The following is a 25,099-nucleotide window of genomic DNA, read 5'->3' as shown; positions in this document are numbered from 1 at the left end:
ATCATCTGAAAAGAGGACAGAAGGCCAGATCCTACAAGTTAAAAAAAAAATATGAGCAAGGGCTTCAGTATCAGACGCATTGAATATTTGGTGTGTTAATTCCCCAAAATGGAGTGAGAGATTGGTTTTTAGTAGTTAGTGTATCTTGCAGTTCTCTCCACCTGCAATTCGAATGTCTCTCGCACTGATGTGAGAGCCACTTGTTGTTGAAACAATAGCACTTTGAGTCTGCTTAGTTTATTGAAATCTGTTTTCTAAGTATGAATAGAAGGCCAAAGCGTACTATACAATCCCATGCGTGGGTGGAAAAAGGATATTGCTGCAACAAGTAACCCGTTGTAAAACAGTTACTATATACAGTATACCGGCTCGTAAGCCACAGCAGTCATGGTTATTCAAAAGAAAATATCTGCCATTGGAAAGCAACGTGAGTGTACGAATAATAGCTGGGACTGGCGTGCCTTTAAAAAAACATGCCAGATTAGGCGCAGATACGTTACGGGCACAGTGCAGCTTAACTTGTTTGCAAACCAGGAAATGTCCCACTGTGGAATCACAATCCTCCACTGTTGGGTAAACCACATTATCCACAAGCAGACATCTGTATGTGGAGGGTATAGACCATAATTCATAAATAAAAGCACTGCCCAGGGGTTCAAAGCAGCCAACTGGGATGTGTTTCATGCAAGAAGTGAACTGAAATAGTGAGAAGGGCAGGGAAATAACAACATGTATTAACCACACAGCTGAATCAGTCTCTGCTACAGAAAACAACAATTGTTCTAATTGTTCAATATGTAAAAGTGTGTAAGTAGCGTCTTTCATGAACATGCATCTCTGTTTATCAGTTAAATTAAACGGCAAAAACAGAGCAGAAGCATTCAAATAATCCCACAGAACTTTTCCCATTTTGATCGTTTGTACTGTCCATGCAAACTGCATTACAGAGCGCAGTTGATTTTGCCCCCAATACAACACAGAAACATCATTTTGTAATAATATCAGTAACAGATGATACAATATTATCCTAGGTGTAAATACGGGAGGATAATTATCTACAACAGCAAGTACTTTTTCCAAATTAGCTTGGGCAATTTGGTGCAGACATGCCGCAGCTTCCATCTACGATAATTTCCATAACTCATTATATACCTTATAAATAAATCACTTTGTTCGAGGTGATTTAGGCCCTAAAATAAAATCAGACAAATTAGTGTTGCTTGACAAAAGTGACAAGTGTTGTTAAACTGATGCTAGTGTGGAATGACTCCACCACTGCTGACACAACTTGCACCGAGTACGTGGTTACAGAATGAGAATGCGGAAAACGCTGATCAGGTCTGCTTTGTGTGAAACCTGTGGTGGTATTAAGAAAACGTACTTGACATACATTAGACCTATGCGCCTTAACAACCATCCCAAAGGGTCGACATCAGAAACATTTATACTACCATTTCTGAACAGGGCAAGCAGTGCATCAATAGTATGATTGGTGTGTTTATGCCATGTAGCATACTCAGCCAATGAAGGAATGGAAGGAACATTCAGATTTTTGGTCGTATCCAACCCATAAACAAGTGCACTGTGTCATTTAAAAACAAAATTTGAGTGGGAATTAGACATGCATGTTGCAGAGCTTCAGTACCTTGAACCTGCCAAATCTTTAGTGCTCCAAATGGATTTCAAATCAATGGTATTTTTCCAGTGTAAGTAACCATATAAGGCTAAATCAGTCCTTAAGGAATTGGAGTAAATCAATGTTGTGTGAGTTAACATGAATTTATATTGAGATGGCAAATTGAATTTATAGAAATAGGACGCTGGATTGGACGCATTATAATCTGGAAAGTATGTGAATTTACTTTGGAAAGTATGTGAAATCCCCAGTATAGGAGTCGGACAATTTTCCCACTTGGTATAATTAAAAATCAGTCAGAACGGGTTTGTTTAATGCAAGAAATGATGGCCATAATGTTGGTAACAGAATAAATCTGCATGGTTGGCTGAATTCAAATACAAATCTTCTGCTTTAAAAGTAGCATAATATTTTAAATCCGAAAACAAAGAATAAATTGCCTGAACATCCATTTGTCTGAATGTATGTCCTGTGTTACCACATCTCCTAGTGAAAAGCGTAACATGTATGGAAAGTTCAGGACCTCCATTGGTCCATGGATATCGAATGCAACTTTATCCCAAATGATGGCATCAGCAATGGGAAAGGCCGGAATGTTCACGAGGGCTTGATCACGTTTCATGATATGGGACGATGTATGGGGAGTCAGAACGCCATCAACCAACTTTACTGCAGAGCGTTCAGGCAAATATGGACCATGGATCAGCAAGAAGAAGACTGTCACAAACCCAATCGACATCAAAAGGAAGATAGGTGTGAGCACTATCCAGATGTATGTCCAGGGAGGGATCAGGTAAGTCTTTTTAAACCAGGTGATAAAAAAACTGGGTCGAGCAGGCGCAGATACGGACCAAGGTGATGAATCGTTTGAGAAACTTGTACGATCCATGTAATAACCGCTAGCTCCCAAGCACAACATTGGGGGCTGTGAAGCCTCAGATAGAAGATGGACAGTACTGTCAGGAACGTCAACAAAGACCTCAATAGGGGGAGAATCATACTCAATGTCTGCATTTGAGGAAGATGAAGGCACAACCAGCAAGAAGTCAGTAGAAGTTTCCATCTCCCCCTCCACAACGCGGGTATTAGTCGAAGAAGCTGGAGCCATCTGATTCAGCAGAACGGCTTGGCTTGTTGTAGGACAGTGGGTTTCTGTTGCAGTAACCCCAAACCCCCCCCCCCCACACACACACACACACTTTTTGCCAGACTACTGATGCACTTTGACTCTAAGTTCCCTGGGTCCCTGCCAATCAGGTTCCCAGGGCCTGTGTTCTTTCCCCAAAACTAACCCAATTGGTATCTCTAGCCACAGGTCAGCCCCTGGTAAATGGTAGCACTGGTACTCAGGGCACTGTGACTTCAGAAGACCTCTAAGGGCTGCAGCACTTATCATGCCACCCTTGGAGGCCCTGTACCTTTACACAAACACGCTGCCTTTGCAGGCTGCCTGTTTTGGTTCAGAACAAAGTGAGGAGTCGACATGGGACACCTGTGTGCCATGCATACAACCCGCTGCCCTGGCATAGATCAGTCACCCCTCTAGCTGGGTGCCCTATACCAGTGGTGAGGGTACAGGTGCATGAGCCCTGTACCCCTACTATGTCTAAGTCCATTCTTAGACAGTGTAAGTGCAGTGCTTCTATTAGAAGTATATGGTGCTGGGAGCTTATTACGAACTCCACAGCACCATAATGACTACACAGAAAACTGAGAAGTTTGGTATCAAACTGCTCAGCACATTTAACCCACACTGATGCCAGTGTGGGATGTAATGTAAAAAGGCACACAGAGGGCATCTTGGATAAGCCCCCCTGAAAAACGACAAACCTCTGGTGGGTTCCCTGACTGGTACACACCAGCCTGCCACCACGAGACATGTTTCTGGACCCATAGGGTGGGAGCCTTCGCTCCCTGATCCCAGAAACAAAGCCTTTCCTGGGTCGATGTATTCACACCTCCCCCAGGCCAGGAAGAGCCAACTGCAGCAGGGTAGATTCAAAGGCCTGGCAGCCTTTGTAATGCGTAATTACCAGAAAAAAGGGTTTTTATGTATCCCAGTGTAAAGTGGGCACTCTGCCAGAAGTGGACGCGAAGGTTCCTGGGACTAAAATAGTTTGTGGTGCACAAGGCGAGCGGAGAAGACCCCCTAACCGCTCAACAGTATGTCATACTAAACTAACATACCCAAACAGTAACTACAGAAATGCCTTATGCACACACAATCAAAATCTTTTGCAGTTGTGTATATGTCTAGAACACAATTCAAATAAGCCAAAGTCAACATAAACATAAAACAAGCAAATTCTTGGCACAGTATCGTAGTTTCAATGGTTTAATGTTTCCACAACCAGCAGACACGTGTTTCATCGCGTTAGGAACAGTGGGTCCGCGACTCCTCAGGGCTGGAAAAAGATACAAAAAAAATACAATAGAACATCTGACATGATGTGAATATTTGTAGAGAATTCATACGGCATCCATTTTCATGTATAGCCCAGAACGTAAGGGGCACCCGGTGAGACATACGTCATAGTGTAGAGAAAAAGACCTATGTCTCAGGGGCGAGTGACGTATGTGCCCCATCCGTTATTGCGTAAGGAGATGCTAACTCCCCGAGTGGTACATATGTGGTGACCTAAAAATCACTAATCATGCAATCTAGTTCAAAAGCAAAAAGGTGAGGGGGTAATGGTGTGAGACAATGTGACGGACGGATCCACCATTTAGAAAATATATATAAATATTTGCAAAAGTGCTTCAGAATCACACATGCTCTGTTTGAGGGGTACAACCATTTAAATCATACCTGCCCTAAAGTTAGTTGGAGAAAAAAAAGTCTGTAGAAAGAAAAGAGAAGAAGAACAAGGAGACAAAGGTCATGGGCGAATGTACATTCGAAGAGAGTAAAAAGATGCCAAATGTAGGTAAATGGTTCTCAAAGCAAAGGGGTTTATGACTATAAGTGCGCTCACCGCTCCACCTGTGATACTTCGACCCGGCGGGTCCCGTGACCAAAAAGAAGCAATTTCTTGATAAAACGTTGCTGTAGAGTGAGAGTAAAAAATAAAAATAAAACATGAAAGGAAGGGTTACTAACGGTCTCTAGTGAATCGGTCTTGATAGGTCTATCCAAAATTGGGTTTGCACGGGACATACCAAAACAGAAGAAGTGCTCCTGCGTATGTGTTCAGGATACAGAATCACTCTGCTAATAACAGATGCATCGATGAGTCAAAGTGGAGATCGTGCTGGAAGAAAGAGCATGAGAATGAGTGAGTTCTCGTGTTCATGTAGTGTACCTGTACACAAATAGAATGTCGAGAGAAATCTTAATAACAAGGCCTGTCTATGTCTTGGAAACACATGGAAACATGGTTAAGAATTACCTCCAGACATGTGTTTCTTGGCAATAAGCCCGGGATAGGTTTCTGGTAAACAACCTGGAGCGGATCACTTCCAGGGGGTGCGATTTCTGTAGATGAAACGAGAGAAACCCAGGATATAAGTCTATCAAGAGCGCGCTATTAAAAACAACATCCAGTATCTAGTGGTGGAAACAATACTGCTAGGACTTACTTCGTAAACAAGTGGTAAGAGCCGATTCAGATACTCCCGGGTCGCCGTGTTTCACGTGTAGGACAGGTGACCGGAAGTAGGAAGTGCTTAAGTACTGAGCAAATCCACAAGAGTGTGCCCATAGAGAGAGGACTAGACCGCTGACCTACATAATGGAAGAGGTACTTCCTATGTAGAATGTCAGCAAAGCGTCAATAAAATTGAAAAAGAAAAGAGACCGCTAATAGAGAAATATATTGGAAAACGGCCCGAATATAATTCAGAGTATGAGAGATAAAAAAACGATATAGTAAATAAGGGTGCCCGCATGCAGCGTAGTTCGTAGTGCGGAGAGGGGTGACGGCAGAAGACGTATTATTAAGTCAGTGGGTTAATAATGAAAAACGCCCCCAGAGTGTGTCTTATGAGTAACAATATACATTGCTATTGGGGCACAGTAATTAAAGGCAATGATTCCGGCGAAGTCAATTGAATAGTATACAGATTACAGACGAATCACATAATAAACATTTTAAGTGTAGTCAAGAATATCATGCCTGAGCCGATTCCCAAAAGGCTTCTAAACAGGTAATCAGGTCTATTGCACACAGTGTGGATCATAAGATCTATATCACAGAGTGGGTAGAGTAGTTAGAACAAAAGTCACAAATATACATGCTTAGTCTAAAAGCAAGAAAATAAACAGGTTAAAGTCCCCATCAAGGAAGTAATGCATTTTCCAAATGGTTTGCAAGCATGTCAAAGGCGGAAAGTACAAAAAAGTACTAGTTTTTCTATCAACAATAGTTACAAGACTTAGTGTACATGCGTTCAGAGAAATGTTCTAAAGAGAAAGAGTAGTCATATGAATATTTAGATACATGTAGCGGCACAGAAAGGAAGAGGACAACATCCTTACGAGTCAAACAGCACAAACAACAATATTATTCTATGGGGTTCTTACTAAGAGTGTTGTGTCTAGCTCACACGGTGCGACCCTTAGTCCCCCAAGAAATATTTTAATTCCTGATCATAGCTAAGACAGTATTCAACAGTACGCAAGCGCATGATTCACATTGCCTCTTTGCGTCGTAGTTTTAGTTCTCGGTTCCCTCCCCTTATGTTGGGTGCTACTGTTTCAATACCAAAGAAGCGTACTTTAATGTCATCATTGAGTGCATGACATGTCGCCACATGTAGGGCCACGGGATATTTAGGGTCTTGTTTCTGTGTAACCCTCATATGTTCTGCAATCATCTCTTTCAAAGCTCTAATAGTGCTGCCTACGTAGTGTTTGCCACATGGACATTCTTTTATGTAAACTACAAATTTGGTAGTACAGTTAATGTTTTGTCTGATGATAAAGTTCTCATTGCAAGTGCCACTGAAATTTTTGGTTCCATGTCTCGCCCATCTGCACATGGAGCAGAACCCACGTTTGTAAAAACCTATACTGTGTTGAGTAATCCAGGAACTAGCAGCGATGTTGTGTGGGGCTCAACCTGTTTCTCAACTTTTTCCTTTTCTGAGTGTAATCTGTGGTATTGCTGGAATAAACTCTCTGATTGTTGAGTCTGCCCTTAGGATTTTCCAGTGCTTGGTAATGCTCTTGTGAATTGTGTGGTGCAGAGAGTTGAAATCTGTGATCAGGCGTACGCAATTGTCGGTGGATTTGACTGTTGCCTGTGTTTTCAGAGTGTCAGATCACTTAATTTTTTTCAGTCTTTTTTCTGCCTTATGCATTGTGGCTTCGGGGTAACCTCTCTTGGAAAATCTGTCTTTCATGTTATCAAGACAACTTTTGAACTCCGCCTCTTCACTGCAGTTTTGTCTCGCCCTTAGGAATTCTCCATATAGTATGGAGCGTATTTGGTGTGGTGGATGTGAACTGGAGGCATGGAGAACTGCGTTACAGGCCGTTGTCTTTCTGAATAACTTGCTATGTAGAGTGTCTACCAGGTATTGGTGTTTAGGTGTTGAAAAAAATCATGTAGAAGTTCTTGAGTGCCTGACCAGAGAAGAATGCAGTCGTCAATATACCGACCCCAAAGAATTATGGAGTCAATATATTGTGCCCCTTTGGGTCCCCAAATGAGATCAGATTCAAGGGCGCCCATGAAGAGATTGGCAAATGAGGGCGAAAATTTTTACCCCATTGCCACTCCCCTCTTTTGTCGGTACCAAACCCGGTCCAAGATGAAAAAATTGTTTGTCAATATACTCAGTAAATGTTTGGTGTCCTGTATGTAGGATGGCAAGTTTCGTACGAGAGGGCCTAGGAAAAGGTCCACATATTCGGCCAATCTCTCAGTTGGTGTCCTCATACCAGAAACAATGGGCCTCCCTGGAGGGAAAGGAAACATTTACTGAGTAGATTGACGGACTTAGTGGCAGCCAGGCACTATCTTGGCAACTATGGATGTGGTATCACTCTACACCAGGATCAACCCCGATCTGGGCATTCAAGCCATCAACAAATTACAGTACAACAGACCCGCCTCCATGTGGCAACACACCAACATGCTAACTTCCATGATGGAACTGATCCTGAACAATAATTTTTTCATCTTTGACCGGGTTTGGTACCGACAAAAGAGGGGAGTGGCAATGGGGTCGAAATTCTGCATTCTTCTCTGGTCAGGCACTCAAGAACTTCTACATGATTTTTTCAACACCTAAACATCAATACCTGGGAAATAACTTTTACTATGGAACACAGCACCACACATATCGAGTTTTTGAATGTAGAGTTATATGTTGATCGAGACACTCTACATAGCAAGTTATTCAGAAAGGCAATGGCCTGTAATGCAGTTCTCCATGCCTCCAGTTCACATCCACCACACCAAATACGCTCCATACCATATGGAAAATTCCTAAGGGCGAGACGAAACTGCAGTGAAGAGGCAGAGGTCAAAAGTTGTCTTGATAACATGAAAGACAGATTTTCCAAGAGAGGTTACCCCGAAGCCACATTGCATAAGGCAGAAAAAAAAATGAAAAAAATTAAGGGATCTGATACTCTGAAAACACAGGCAACAGTCAAATCCACCGACAATTGCGTACGCCTGATCACAGATTTCAACTCTATGCACCGCACAATTCGCAAGAGGATTACCAAGCACTGGAAAATCCTACGGGCAGACTCAACAATCAGAGAGTTTATTCCAGCAATACCACAGATTACATTCAGAAAAGGAAAAACGTTGAGAAACAGGTTGAGCTCCACAGTTCCACACAACACAGCTGCTAGTTCCTGGATTACTCAACACAGTATAGATTTTTACAAATGTGGGTTCTGTTCCATGTGCAGATGGGCGAGACATGGAACCAAAAATGTCAGTGGCACTTGCAATGAGAACTTTACCATCAGACAAAACATTAACTGTACTACCAAATTTGTAGTTTACATAATAGAATGCCCATGTGGCAAACACTACGTAGGCAGCACTATTAGAGCATTGAAAGAGAGGATTGCAGAACATATGAGGGCTATACAGAAACAAGACCCTAAATATCCCGTGGCCCTACGTGTGGCGACATGTCATGCACACGATGATGACATTAAAGTACGCTTCTTTGGTATTGAAACAGTAGCAAACAACATAATGGGAGGGAACCGAGAACTAAAAATTTGACGCAAAGAGGCAATGTGGATCATGCGCTTGCGTACTGTTGAACACGGTCTTAATTATGATCAGGAATTACAATGTTTCTTGGGGGACTAAGGGTCGCACCGTATGAGCTAGACACGACACTCTTAGCAAGAACCCCATAGAATAATATTGATGTTTGGGCTGTTTGACTCGTGAGGATGTTGTCCTCTTCCTTTCTGTTCCGCTACATGTATCTAAATATTCGTATGGCTGCTCTTTCTATTTAGAACATTTCTCCGAACGCATTTACACTAAGTCTTGTAACTGTTGGTAATAGAAAAACAAGTACTTTTTTGTACTTTCTGCCTTTGACATGCTTGCAAACCATTTGGAAAATGCATTACTTCATTGATGGGGACCTTAACCTGTTTATTTTCTTGCTTTTAGACTAAGCATGTATATTTGTGACTTTTGTTCTAACTACTCTACCCACTCTGTGATATAGATCTTATGATCCACACTGTGTGCAATAGACCTGATTACCTGTTTAGAAACCTTTTGGGAATCGGCTCAGGCATGATATTCTTGACTACACTTAAAATGTTTATTATGTGATTCGTCTGTAATCTGTATACTATTCAATTGACTTCGCCGGAATCATTGCCTTAAATTACTGTGCCCCAATAGCAATGTATACTGTTACTCATAAGACACACTCTGGGGGCGGTTTTCATTATTAACGCACTGACGTAATAACACGTCTTCTGCCGTCACCCCTCTCCGCACTACGAACTACGCTGCATGCGGGCACCTTTATTTACTATATCGTTTTTTATCTCTCATACTCTGAATATTCGGGCCTTTTTCCAATATATTTCTCTATTAGCGGTCTCTTTTCTTTTTCAATTTTTTTGACGCGTTGCTGACATTCTACACAGGAAGTACCTCTTCCATTATGTAGGTCAGCGGTCTAGTCCTTTCTCTATGGGCACACTCTTGAGGATTTGCTCAGTACTTAAACACTTCCTACTTCCGATCACGTGTCCAACACTTGGAACACGGCGACCCGGGAGTATCTGAATCGGCTCTTACCACTTGTTTACGAAGTAAGTCCTAGCAGTATTGTTCCCACCACTAGATACTGGATGTTGTTTTAAATAGCGCGCTCTCGATAGACTTATACCCTGAGTTTCTTGCGTTTCATCTACAGAAATCGCACCCCCTGGAAGTGATCCGCTCCAGGTTGTTTGCCAGAAACCTATCCCGGGCTTATTGCCAAGAAACACATGTCTGGAGGTAATTCTTAACCATGTTTCCATGTGTTTCCAAGACATAGACAGGCCTTGTTATTAAGATTTCTCTCGACATTCTATTTGTGTACAGGTACACTACATGAACACGAGAACTCACTCATTCTCATGCTCTTTCTTCCAGCACGATCTCCACTTTGACTTATTGATGCATCTGTTATTAGCAGAGTGGTTCTGTACCCTGAATACATACGCTGGAGCACTTCTTCTGTTTTGGTATGTCCCGTGCAAACCCAGTTTTGGATAGACCTATCAAGACTGATTCACTAGAGACCGTTAGTAACCCTTCCTTTCACGTTTTATTTTTATTTTTTACTCTCACTCTACAGCAACGTTTTATCAAGAAATTGCTTCTTTTTGGTCACGGGCCCCGCCGGGTCGGAAGTATCACCGGGTGAGCGGTGAGCGCACTTATAGTCATAAACCCCTTTGCTTTGAGAACCATTTACCTACATTTGGCATCTTTTTACTCTCTTCGAATGTACATTCGCCCATGACCTTTGTCTCCTTGTTCTTCTTCTCTTTTCTTTCTACAGACTTTTTTTTCTCCAACTAACTTTAGGGCAGGTATGATTTAAATGGTTGTACCCCTCAAACAGAGCATGTGTGATTCTGAAGCACTTTTGCAAATATTTATATATATTTTCTAAATGGTGGATCCGTCCGTCACATTGTCTCACACCATTACCCCCTCACCTTTTTGCTTTTGAACTAGATTGCATGATTAGTGATTTTTAGCTCACCACAGATGTACCACTCGGGGAGTTAGCATCTGCTTACGCAATAACGGATGGGGCACATACGTCACTTTCCCCTGAGACATAGGGCTTTTTCTCTACACTATGACGTATGTCTCACCGGGTGACTCTTACGTTCTGGGCTATACATGAAAATGGATGCCGTATGAATTCTCTACAAATATTCACATCATGTCAGATGTTCTATTGTTTATATTTTTGTGTACCTTTTCCCAGCCCTGAGGAGTCGCGAACACACTGTTCCTAACGCGACGAAACACGTGTCGGCTGGTTGTGGAACCAATAAACCATTGAAACTACAACGATACTGTGCCAAGAATTTGCTTGTTTTATGTTTATGTTGACTTTGGCTTATTTGAATTGTGTTCCAGACATGTACACGACTGCAAAAGATTTTGATTGTGTGTGCCTAAGGCATTTCTGTAGTTAGCCTTTGTAATGCAACACCCAGCCTCTCCTGCTATCAGGAGCAGGCCCCCTTCCTGTCTCCCCTCCTTTTCAGCAGGAAGATAGGAGGTACAAATGAGCCAGCCCAGAAGGTGTGCCCACCTCTACCAACCCCATCTCCCAGGTGGGGGAATGCGAGGTGGAGCCCACTCTTCAGTGCCCGCCATCTTGCAGACGACAGGCACTCCCCAATCTGGATCAGGGATTGTGCACACCAAGGATGTGGTCACCCTAAGGTCAGTAACCCATTGGCTACTGACCTTGAGACCCTTAAAACGCCCCCTAAATACAGTATTTAGGGGGCAGCCCTGAACCAGGAACTCCGATTCCCCCAACCTAAGAAGACCAGCATTTACAATGCAAAAGGTCTTGCAGCATTAAAGTTTGAGTTATTGGCATTGTGTATGACAATGCGTTGCATAAAACCTTTAGCAAACTTTGAATTGGTGAGCAGTGAGAGTGTGTGCAAGAGTATGCTGTTGCTCACAGCTGTTATTATTCACACAGCTCTGATGATGCACCTCACGCACAGGGCTGATGCAGTTATTATTCACACAGCTCTTATGATGCACCTCAGGCACGGGGCTGACGCAGTTATTCACACAGCTTTGATGATGCACCTCACGCACAGGGCTGACGCAGTTATTATTCACACAGCTCTGATGATGCACCTCAGGCACGAGCTCACAGCTGTTATTATTCACACAGCTCTGACGATACACCTCACGCATGGGGCTGACGCAGTTATTATTCTCACAGCTCTGATGATGCACCTCAGGCATGGGCTCACAGCTGTTATTATTCACGCAGCTCTGATGATGCACCTCAGCACGGGGCTGACGCAGTTATTATTCACGCAGCTCTGATGATGTACCTCAGCACGGGGCTGACGCTGTTATTATTCACACAGCTCTGATGATGCACCTCACGCACGGGATTGACGCAGTTATTATTCACACAGCTCTTATGATGCACCTCAAGCACGGGGCTGACGCAGTTATTCACACAGCTCTGATGATGCACCTCAGCACGGGGCTCACAGCTGTTATTATTCACACAGCTCTGATGATACACCTCAGGCATGGGGCTCACAGCTGTTGTTGTTCACACAGCTCTGATGATGCACCTCACGCACGGGCTCACGGCTGTTATTATTCACACAGCTCTGATGATGCACCTCACGCACGGGATTGACGCAGTTATTATTCACACAGCTCTGATGATGCACCTCAGGCACTGGCTCACAGCTGTTATTATTCACACAGCTCTGATAATGCCCCTCAGGCACAAGCTCACAGCTGATATTATTCACACAGCTCTGATGATGCACCTCACGCCTGGGGTTGACGCAGTTATTATGCACACAGCTCTGATGATGCACCTCACGCACGGGGCTGACGCCTCCTGAAAGTTCCTGTATTTCTGAGCCTCCCTTGAAACTCGAAAGAGAGGCAAATAAGTTCCCTAAATAATTTAGGAGGGGATAAATTACTATTCTTTCATTATTCTTCATTTGCTTCAACAAAGTGTTTGTGGGTCTTGAAGTACTTTGACCAAATAGGGAGACTGAAAATACCAGCATGCAAGTGCTTTTTTCCCTTCAGATGACGACCGCGTCGTACGTCACGGACGCTCTGACGTTCCTGCGCGTAGTGTGATCGTATTGCACTGTCCTGCCCTCCCACTGCGGCGGCGCAAGGCAGGGCTTGGGCTCAGTGGTCCGGGAAGGGTGGGCTCCCTCAAGGCTCAGCCAACAGCATGACGCTCATGGTGCCCGTATCGCCCCCGTGATGCCCCTCCCCTGGGTAGGAAATGCCAGTGTGACAAACAGTCTCCATGGAAGAAACCGGACTAACGCTGGTGGGGCGCCGGGAACTAGGCGATGTGGCTGGTGGGTCGGAAGCCGATGCCCCACCTGGGCCGGGAGGAGTGGCGCCGATGCGGTGAGTGGGGCTTAGTTGGAGGGGGGCAGCGGGGGGGTCTCTGTGCGCGCGCGTGTGTGTGTGCGGCGGCGGGGGGGTGTCTCAGTATGTGTGCGCGTGCGTGTATGTGCTTTCCTTTCGTGTGTGTGTGTGTGTGTGTCTCTGTGTGCGCATGCGTGTTTGAAAGCAGGGGGAGGTGTAGCTGTGTGTGTTTGCGCTTCCCAGGAGACAGGAGATGGCCACAGCGAGCGCGTTCGCGCGCGGCCCGCTCCGATTTTTTTAAGATGCGCGTGGCCATCTCTTGTCTCCGGGGAAGCTGAGCCAGTGACAATAGGTCTATGGCGAGGAAGATGCCAAGCAGAGGAGACTGCAGAGAATAACTGACTTGGCCCCAGCCCTACCGGCCCGTGCATTATTCATGGATGAAACACCGGGTTCAGTGACCCTCTGATATTCCATTTGGGTCAAAGTTTCACTTCCGGAAGCCTTTGCTGCACACCTGATTGGATATTGAGCCTGCGGCTATGGCATTGACCGTAAAGGTATTTCATGTGCCGGCCAATCATTATTCCAACCTACCTGATTATGATACACAGCCAGCGCTAATGCCAAAGCCCAATCCACTGCGTATGCAAATTTAGCCTCTTCAGGAACGTAATGGGAAAAACTCAGGAGTGTCACGTCTTCCCTGCGGGAAAAAGACCATACAAATGGAGGAGGCCAACCTTTCTCCGCCAACAAAATGTCATAAGAGGAGGTAAGGCTGTTCCAAAAGACTTCCTTAATGGTACGTTTAATATCACCCTCAATGTGGAGGTCTATCTCCTAAAGCCTATCAGGGGGTGCAACTCGTGTGTCTGCGGTTTCCACTGTGTTGAAAGTATTAGTTGCTCTCGCCTCTAGACAAGGATGGAGTGCCTCCCAAACGATGGTAATTTCCGCTGCACTGTCGTGCTCTCATCGTCTGAGGCATTCTTTGCTGTTAAAGCAACAACCTTCTTTTTCTGATTCGGGGCTCAAAAAGGGTAGTCCCTCCAGTTTGGCTTTAATGTCAAACTGGCGTTGCGGATAATGTCTCTGCTGAGTGGTCTCGCCTTTTCGGTGATCCTGGCGCTTGCTACCACCGAACTGTGAATCCGATGAGTCCTGTAAAGAACGAGGAGAGCGCAGATCAGGAACTTAAAACCTCTCTGGTGTCTTAATTTTAGAGCGGTCACACAAATCATATCTACGTTTAGAAGCTTCAAGTGTCGGTGAACCAGCATGTGACGCTTGCTTCTGTTGTTGCTGCCGCTAATTTCTATTCCACGTCTTTTTAGGAAAGACAGAACGGCCTTCCTTTGTGGTTTGGGCCTTTTATTGTGTTTGTGTGAAAGGCTTAATACCCAGATTATTGCACCTAAGGATTTATATACTTTAGCAATAATCTTCAGCAACTCACGTTGCTTATCGACATCCACTTCCACCTCTAGGGCTGACTCACCTGTAAGGTAAATGCTTCCCCCTTTACATTAGCAAGGATCTTATCAGAAACAATAGGGAACAAACCTACCAGTCTCATCCCCATCCCCAACTCCTGGGCAGCCGAAGCCCCTTGTTTGTCTTGAACGCTTTTGAGTACGGACAGAAGAACGGTCATGGAGGGGGTGCGTAAGCACAGTGAATACACTGCTGCAAACACTTTTCCCCAGGTGGTACAATCAGCTAGATTAGGAATAATTCCTTTAGGTAAACTCATGGCAAGGATCCTGTGTTTCTCCACATGCATAGTATGTGGAAAGAGAGCTTCAAGTTGCTCAAATTTTTCTGCAAGTCAGTAAGAGAAGTCACCCCTATTCTGAGTACGTTTAACCATCACTGAATTCATCATGATGGGACTAATAACCAGACCAATGTCCTTATCTGCCTTGTGACAGCTTCTTAGACCTTACTCTGTCCTGAATGATAGCGGTTAGTCTCAGACTTATTCTCACTAAAACAAAGTTCATTCTCATTAATTATGACTCTTGCCAACCTCAAATCAGAATGTAGCTTTATAACATTCAATTGGTGTTTATCTACTATTGCCAAATGCATTGAATTACACATTGAGTCTTCCTGTCTTATTTACTTCTACGCTAAAGGAGCGGCAATGGCTCCCCCTTCTGGGTCAATTCACGGAGTATTATTTACAAGGTCCACCTTCCCAGCAAAGTGGACTACTTAGCTGAAAACCCATACATGCAAGATGCAGCTGCAATATGGTCAGCCCAATCCTGATGAAACTGGAAATTCCTAATCCAAATGAAGCACTGAGAAGACAAGCCTTATTCTCTAATTTCTTTTTCGGAAATAAATTGCTGGTTAATCTCAAACTGTTCCTCACACCACCTGACTTTCAAAGAACTGTAAAGTATCTCCTATTCTCCCAATACCTCTTAATAATCCTTACCACTTTCCCTGAACATCACTGGTCAGGGTCTTCCTTTCCCTGCCATTCTCATCTCAGCCTTCTGTTCCATTTGTATTCATCTTTTACCCATACTTATCTTTCTTTACACTACTTTGTGAAAGAGTATCCGTGATTCTGTAAACATATGCTGCTACAGAATGTCAAAGCGGCTCTTCTGCCCACTCTGCAATAATTGATGGCTATATTAACAACCCCAATAAAATTAAGTAATAATTAACACCTTGGCTGCGGCGGCTATTCCGCCGCAGCGCTAAGGGGGCGGGGGGCCCGCGCGGCACTCACACGCTGGTGACGGAAGCGCTCCGTCACCAGCCTCGGGTGAGCTGTGCTGATGACGGAGTGGTTCTGTCATGGCCCCGCCAGCTCAATAGAATGCCCAGTGCAGGCGCGGAATCCGCACCGCCCAGGCGCGGATCCGCACCGCCCAGGCACGGAATCCGCACCGCCCAGGCGCGTCGGGCGGGCCATGACGGAACGCACCGTCATCAGCACAGCCCCACCGCGGCTGATGACGGAGCGGTTCAGTCATCAGCGTCGAAGAGGTTAAAAAAACAAGAATTTGCCCTAGAAAAAAAAATAATGCAAGAAGTGCATGACATATTTGACTCTGAAATTTAGCTTTTTGGTATATAAAATCACTGTGCCTCCTTTTGTCCAGCTCTAAACACTGTTTCGATCATGTGTTAAGCTATGTCTTCCTTTTTTTTCTATTGAAGAGCTGGCTGCCTTGGAGTGAATCTTATTGGTGCAAATCGGGTAGTGGTATTTGATGCTTCCTGGAATCCATGTCACGATGCACAAGCCGTCTGCCGTGTTTACCGATATGGCCAGAAGAAGCCCTGTCACATCTACCGCCTTGTGTCTGATTATACTCTGGAAAAGAAGATCTATGACCGGCAGATCACCAAGCAGGGCATGTCAGGTATGTTTTCTTTTTGTTAGTTTGCTAGGTAGATGTGTGCTCTTGTGCCAGCTTGAATGAGCAAGAGTAAGGCATAGGCCACTGTGCATTTAAAGATGAAGCTGGATTCTTACTGGTTCTAAAGGAGCACTGGTACATTAATATGCCATTGTTTATAAAATATTATTGTACTTTGGTTGTTTAATAACTATTTAAACAAAATCCTATTCTTCTCTGGTGACCACCTTCTTCCCAGTCAAATGTGTCTCACGCCTCTTTTCAACTGAGCATCTTCTTACTCCACTATCCCACCTGTCTTGTACCAACAAAAATCAAGTCCAATACCGGTTTCATTCAACACTAAATGAAGCATGTTGTCGGGCAGCACTTCACGACATAACTTAGGATGAAAACAAAAATGTTCACTGAACTGCGAATGCAAGAACAATCTTGTTGCACCAGAAAATCACCAGTCTGCCTAATCCAGTCATCCTCTATTTGACAAAAAAGGACCAAAAATGCAAGATCTATATCAAAATATAGACTTTACATACATTTACTTATCCAGGACATGCATCAAGACTGTCTCTTCAGAACTGAAACATTGATAGCTGTTGATGCAGCCTCCATCGGCCATGCAGCAAAACCACCAGGTATAAGATTATTCTGAAAAGACGTCCAAAGAAAAGTTGCTGGAGGATTCATATGTTAGTGTTGTGGTACTGCTTATACTTTCCCAGTAAAAATTGTGCGTTTGTTGGACAACATAAACGTCCGGATTGTGTGAGCAGATTCCACACACACCCTTAGGATATTTTGTTGTATAATCCTGCTAGCTTAGTAAGCAATCTGTACCCCTTCACCTGACAAAGTACAAATGTATTGTGCAGCCACAGAACATGGCAGTCCTGACTCCCCAAGGAAAATGTCGTTACAAATCTGGATCGCTTTTGTTTGGTTGCTCATCCATACCCGAAGAGAAATACTCAAGGAGTTTCAATATTTGCTGAAGGATTGGGATTTTTGTATTAAAACATGTGCTGTGATAATCAATTGAAGGAAACAGAACAACATGACCAGCATTACAAGAATGGCGAAGAAGATAAACAGTTTAACCATTGTGCTGTAACAGTGTATGAGCTGGCATATAGGTACTGTTTTAGATTCTACTTCTACCTAGCGCTACCTATCCTAGTATGTTTAGGGTAGGTGAATCTGTGAAGCCATATCCCTGTAGGGCAGAGGTCTTCAAACTTTTTGATGCTGAGACCCCCTTGTAAAACCTTTTTAGGCGTAAGGACCCTCTTCCAACAAAAGTTTGTAGAAACTGGTACTCATCATCAACAACTATCGAAAACCATAAATGCGCCTGTTAGACTTCATCACATCCATCCATCCATCCTTCGTCCACCCACACTTTCACACATCCATCCATCCTTCATCCATCCACCCTTTCATCCTTCCATCCATACATCCATCCTTCATCAATCCACCCTTCCTTCCTTCCATCTATCCTTCACCCTTTCATCCTTCCATCCATACAGCCATCCTTCATCCACCCACCCTTTCATCTATCCATCCACCCTTTCATCTATCATCCATCCACCCATCATTCATCCACCCACCATTTCACACTTCCATCCATCCATCATTTATCCATGCAACCTTTTATCCATCCATATAGCCACCCTTCATCCATCTACCCTCTCATCCAAACATCCATTCATCCATCCTTCATCCATCCTTCATCATCCACCCTTTCATCCATCCGCTCATCATTCATCCACCCACCTTTTCACACATCCATCCATCCTACATACATGCAACCTTCTATCCATCCATACATCCATCCTTCATCCATCTACCCTTTCATCCATACATACATCCTTCATCCATCTACCCTTTCATCCTTCCATCCATACATCTTTCATCCATACTTCATCCATCCACCCTTTCATCCATCTATCCACTCATCATCCACCCACGTTTTCACACATCCATCCATCCATCCATCTTTCATCCATCCACCCTTTCATCCATCCACCCTTTCATCCATCCACCCTTTCATCCTTACATCCATCCAGCCTTCATCCGTCCACCCTTTCATCCTTCAATCCTTCCATCCACCCTTTCATCCATCCACTCTTTCATCCATCCATCCATTCACCCACCTTTTCTGTGCCTCTCTCATGGGGGGGGGGGGGGGGGGGGGGGGTGAGGATCTCTCTGGTCTTCTGCCTCCTTCTTCCTCTCTCATGGGAGGGCATCTCTGTGCCTCCATGCAGAGGTTGGGGGGCGTGGCAGACAGGCTGTAACAACATCTCACCATGAAGAACAGACTCTCAGGCACATCTCTCCCGCACAGGCACCAGGTATGAGGGCTTGTGGGACTTGAACCAATGAGGACCTTTAACGTGCTTTACTGGCGGGACCCTCAGCTCCAGGCGCGCAACGCCCATTGAACTCAAAGGGCTACAGCCTCCTCCCCCAGCCACCCCACCCCTCACCTCGTGTATGTGAGCCCGGCTGAAACCGCTTCACTGGACACACACAAAGCCACACCAGAGTACTTCACAGGTCTTTAAAATACCTTTTACTTGTTAATGAGGCTTTGCTGTTTTTCACCCCTCGGTGTGAATTAGGCCTCCCGCCGTGAGCACCCTCAATCAGCCTGACGCCACTAAGGCAAAGTGACAGAATCTGTTCTGCGACCCCCTTCCCAGGACTCCACGACCCCCCTGCGTTTTGCGCCCCACAGATTGAAGACCTCTGCTGAAGGGTGATGTAACACCACATGTTATCACATGTTATCAGTGTGCCTATTTTGGTGGAGAGCTAGGTAGCATCCCTTGCATCTCCAGGAAAATGCTCTTCTAACTAAAGTGACAAAAGAAAATGATACTGTTTTTATCATAAACATTACCCATGCTGCCATGCAGAAGCCCCAGTCTGACTGCTATTGTTTAACTTGTTGTGATTGCGCTGTCACAGAGCAGACAAAAATAAGTGACAACAGTTTGCGTAGTGAAACCTAGCCCTTGTACAGAATGTGAAAGACAGTTGATAATATGCCTACAAAATGGAAATGTAGGTAAAGTAATTTCAGAGAATATTATCCTGTACAGGCACGCAATGAAATGTGTCTCAAATGTCTGTACACAGTGGTCAGGAAAAAATGTCAAGTTGATGTGAACATGCAAATTTGTGGTGCTCTGCCCCAGCCTAAAATGTGATCACACATCAGTCCGTAAATACCTTGCACCTACATAACTACTCTGCACAAGAATGTAAATCTGTACTACACACATTACCCATCACCAATTCATTAATCTCGATCATACTACCACCTCCTTAGCAGCAGTTATTTTATTCAAATTCCATTTTCAGGCTATGATATGTTAACCTGATTGTTTTGGGCTACTTAAATATGTAGGCCAAGCTCACAATATGTTATGTTATGTTATGTTATGTTATGTTATGTTATGTTATGTTATGTTATGTTATGTTATGTTATGTTATGTTATGTTATGTTATGTTATGTTATGTTATGTTATGTTATGTTATGATCATTTATTTTGCGCACAGATGCTCCAACTAAGGAGCGTCCTGGCGCATGCCAGATACCAGATTTTCGTTTGAATAGATGCAGCTCATTAATTACCCATCACACACTGTAAGGCAAAAATGTTGAATAATCCTCAGCAGCACTGGCAAAATAACCACATTCGAACCTCCAAGTAAAATGTCCTCCAAGTAATCTGTTGTGTGGCTGGACAAAATTGAAAATGGGCACCCTGGGCAATTATATTGACAACCTCAGAAGCTGCTTCTGAGACTTTACGCCGCATGACACCAGTGATTTCCAAATTCAGAAGATGATGGGATCTTCCAATCAAAAGATAGCGTCTGCACTTAACCTATGCAACACATCCATAAAACGGTTATCCAAGGAGCTTGCAACCTTTTAACATGCTAATAGAGAATACAAAAAAAATGGAAAATAAATCTTATCATTAATGTAGAAACTGACGCACCGGTCAACTCACTCCATCTATGGCAACTATTTACAAGAACTATTTAGAAAACGGAATATTTTTTCAAATTTCCTAGCATGGTCAGTTATTTACGTGCGAACGTCTCCCAATGCTGCTAGTAAAAAACCTTGGGACATCTGTCTTTGTTATTGATGGACTCTCTAAGGTCATAAAAGGCCTCATATTGACCAAATATGGCCATTGTGTTGTACTTGTGAAAACCATAAAAGACATCTTTCACCTTTTGGAAACAGACTAGTTTGATAGGTGTGATATGACAATCCTCTCTCACTCATGGAGCGTTGCTAGACTAAACTGGTAAAGTAGCACCCATTTCATAAAAAACAAACACTCAAAATATTTTCTCAAATTTCAGACGTGTTTTCTAGCAGACTATCAGTCAGGTTTTGTAGCGGCTCTATCTTCACTGGAAAAGCTGCAAAACCTACATCAGACCTTGAATGCCTCCTCATCTTTCTTGACCTCTAGCTGCATTCAACACCTTTGACCACCATAGATAACCCATTATACTGGATCACTGTATGGGTTTCTCAGCATGATAATGGTTTTCAAACTAAATATTATTTTCTGATTAGACTTGGAAAATACACCTGTATGAAAGCTTTAATGCTTTGCTAAGTCGTTCAATTCTATTACACACCCTTATCAGTGTTTATCTAAAACTGCTGAGTACTCTATTTGATGAAGGATGAGTCTACATTCATGAAATCACAAATGACACTAAACCCTACATGACATTTTTCTCAATCAACAGCACATTTGTACTCCGCTCCTGCTTGACACAGTTTCACACGTGGGTGTTCAAGAACCCCTTCTAAAACCAACTTTTTTTTCTCAATCCACCCAGACAAAAAAAAATCATTTGATCAGTAACTTATTGATTGAATACAGTTAGATGCTTTTTATGTCTTCCATCTCTTCCCGAGTAATATCTCTGGGCTTCACTCACTGTAGGAAAGTGCCCCATTTTTACATGGCCACCCTAATTTTTGGCCTGGTACATGATGTGATTTCAACGGAAAGTGCACTGGGTTCCTTCTAACCAGGTCCCCAGTGCCCAAGCTCTTTCCCAAATCGTTTCCCGCCATTGTCCATACATTTATCATCATCTCTAAGTCCCTAGTAAATGGTTCCCTGGTACCTAGGGCTTTAGGTGCTAAAGAGGGCAGCAAAGGGCTGCAGCATGAATTGTGCCACCATAAGTACCCCTAGTCAAGCACAAGCAAGACTGCCATTGCAGGCTGCATGTCGTTGCAGATAAAAGTGAAAACTCAACATGTCACACATCCATGTGTGCCAGGTCCATAACACTGCACATAATGTTTGTAAGTCACTCCTTCAGCAGGCCTGACAGCCTTATAGCAGAGTGCTGAATATTGCATAAGCTGATATGCCCTGTGCTGGTCAGTCCTATCTTCGCGAGTACAAGTGACCAGGTAAGCCATTTTACATGTGCTGGACCCTGGTGAAAATAATTTCCCTAGCTAAATGATGGCTTCACTGAAAATAGGAATGTTTGGTATCCAGGATCTCGTATTGATAAACCCACACTGATGCCAGTGTTGGATTTACCAATACATACACCCAGAGGGCACCTTAAAAGGGCCCCCTGAAAACCTACCAGCCTCTGGTGTCCTTGCTGACTGGTTTCTGCCAGCCTGCCACCCGAGACGCTGGTCCAACCTCCTAGGGGGAGAATCTTTGCTCCAGAACAAAAACCTGTTCGGGAAGAGGGTGTAACATCGCCTCCCACATGATGACCTGTTGATAAGCCTCCTTGAGAAGCCACAACCTCCTGTCCAGACCCCCCTTGGCACCTGGACAGATAGGAAAATGTTTAAGTCTAGTAGGCGTGCCAGCTCCAGGCTAGTAAATTGTGGGACAGAGTTAGGCCCACTTCCCCAGGAAGTGGTCATATATGGGGCGTAGTAACCCCAAGTAGCCCATTAGATATTACCCCAAACTCCCCTAACGCCTCTCAATTCAGCATTTAGGGAAGCCCCTGGCACCAGAGAAGCATATCCTGATGACCTAAGAAGAGAGATGATACTGAAGAGCTGCGAAAGCAGAGAGGAGGGAAGAAGCAGCTGACTAGGTACCCACCCTGCCTGTCTGTTTGCGTCCCTCGTCGAGAATTGCGCCAAAGTCAACTCTTTTGCAGCTCTTGACTCCAGAAATTTGGGATAACTGTCTACCCTAGAAAAAGACTCGAGACCTCCCGTAAACGGCCTACCTGTTCTGAAGAGTCTCCACAAGATAAGACTCGGAGGCCTCCAGAACAACCAACACCAGAAGCCACCACTGCACTCGTCGCTTACGGCCCAAGTTAGTGGGCCAATGGTGCTAACAAGGTTCCCCCGCCCTCCAGAGCTCGAATCTATCTTGGTTTCACCCCTCATATACCTCCCTCCCCACGTCACCTACAGCCTTTGCACACAAACCCCCTCAATTTTGACTGCTCCTGTAAGGAAAAACCCAATGCCTAATTACCCCTCTGCACCCGTCGCCCTTGGAGAGGCGGTGCCCCCCTGTCATTGAGCATCGCAAGACTTAAGTACACTTGTTTGTTCAGCAGACCGGCTGCCTACCCAGAGCCTGAAGCCTCTTTTTACAGTGACCGATCCCCATTGATATGCATTGGGGTCCCACGCTGATTTCCACCCTGCACCCGGCTGCCCTCGTGCCGCTGGTGGTGTACTGCTGGTGCTGCCTAGGACTTTGTCCCTCACTGACCTTAACTGCTGGATTTCAGTCCTGTAAGTCGATGTACTGTACCTGTTTGCAGAGCTTGTTTCTTCATTCCATAGGTTAACATTGCAGAACTCCAAAATTGTAGTGTCCAGTTTTTGAAGTGAAAGGAAATTATATTTAATAACATACTTACCTGAGCGATTTTTCTCATATGCCTAAACATATATAAAAGTACTTGGTATTTTTATAAATTTGTGAGCATCTCCTTCTTGAGTCGTATGTGTCATGTATTAATCATTGTTTGTAGTTACCAATGTCATGCTCTCCTCAATGTTTAGCCTGAAACTGCTCAAATCACATGTCCCCCTAACAGAGCACTTTGGGGATGCATAGCAAACCCCTGTCCACTCATAAGGGAATCCCTGGACTCTTTACACGGTATATCAGATTTTCTATACATCACATAAAGAGCCAACTTCCTACACTCACATTCAACCTATCATAATGCCCACTCTCGATTATCATAGCCAAAGCAAACCATTGATTCCCCCACCTTAAAACAGTAGTTTATGCCATTATCAGTTTTAATCTGATTTTGGTAATGATTGGTTACGGGGCATACCACAATTGTCGCTCATACCACTAAAATCAGTCCTTCATATTGGATGCCCATAGAAACAAGATTTGAATTTAACGATGGGTAACTGGCAAGTTACCTGAAAAAACAGGCCCACCATATCTGGAGCTTAAAGAGGCTGAGACTCAAATACTTCAAAACGCATTATCAGGCCATGTTATTCTGGAAGGTTTCTCTCGGTCTTTGCCGTCAGAAAACACTTTAACCTGCCACTTTAGGCTACATCTAAAAAATATGGCGGATGAATTCAGCATTAACGCTGAACTTACTCTTCTCGTAACTTATACTCTTTTCTCTATTTTATTATAATCAATTACGTTGTGATTGGTCCCAATGGTATATATATAACTGTACATGTTCTATATAAAGCACACAAATGCAGTAATGGCACAGCAGCGCTGAGAGAAACTTCAATCTAGTGTATTGTGCTAGAAAGTACAATTTACTTGCTTAAGCGTTGTGAAAGGAATCCCTCAAGAATCGATTTTAAAACTCCAGGGGTGTGTCTCTTCCTTAACATTGCTATGTAGAACCTGCTGATCCTTTTTCTCACAATACAATATACTCTTAAGCTGTTTTGCATCGGGTCGGAAACATTTGGTTCATGTCTTTCTCTTGTTTTCTGACGCTGCTATGGTTTTCCTGAACTTGACAGTCTGTAAGTCCACTAGAAGTGCCCTATATTTTACTGTGCTGTCCTTCAACAAAGCTACTCTGTTGGTGGTTAGGTAGCACAAAGGTGATCCCATGACATTTTAGTTGTAGGGAAGGAATAGCCCTTCCTTTTTTTATCAAGTGTTATCCAAACCCTTTGGATTGTACTGAAAAGCTATATTTAATATACCTATAGAAGCTTAGATCCTGCCTTCTTCATTAATTGGTAAATTGATGCCATACACATTTTCTCCCACTAATGGCAGCATTAAGTGGGGGGCACTGGGTCATCCCATTTAAGCTGTTGAATAATTTCCATGTGAGTTACAGCAGACTGCTCTTTCAGAAGGAGCACATATGCTGACAAAGTAGTTCCCTTGATTGCCAAGGACCACTATGATTTCTTTTTTGAGACCAGAAATATTTTTGTTTCTAACCAATGTCTTCTATTTTTATATCCTCCATGGCTCAGCAGACCACTC

The 25,099-nt window shown here is 43.9% G+C and overlaps 1 protein-coding gene across 2 annotated transcripts in view; it reads left to right on the top strand.

Moving 5' to 3' along the window:
- RAD54L2 (RAD54 like 2) overlaps window positions 1-25,099 on the top strand; it is a 1,034,525-nt gene that overhangs the window by 726,623 nt on the left and 282,803 nt on the right. For both annotated transcript variants that reach the window (XM_086938836.1, XM_086938837.1), the window contains exon 16: window positions 16,396-16,601. In XM_086938836.1, the coding sequence (XP_086794962.1) occupies window positions 16,396-16,601 (206 nt within the window). The remainder of the gene's footprint in view (window positions 1-16,395; window positions 16,602-25,099) is intronic.

This window comes from Lissotriton vulgaris, chromosome 9 (assembly GCF_964263255.1).
Source record: "Lissotriton vulgaris chromosome 9, aLisVul1.2, whole genome shotgun sequence".
NCBI classification, from domain to species: domain Eukaryota; kingdom Metazoa; phylum Chordata; class Amphibia; order Caudata; family Salamandridae; genus Lissotriton; species Lissotriton vulgaris.
Note: the sequence above shows the minus strand (reverse complement) of the source record. Positions and strands in the feature narration are given on the sequence as shown.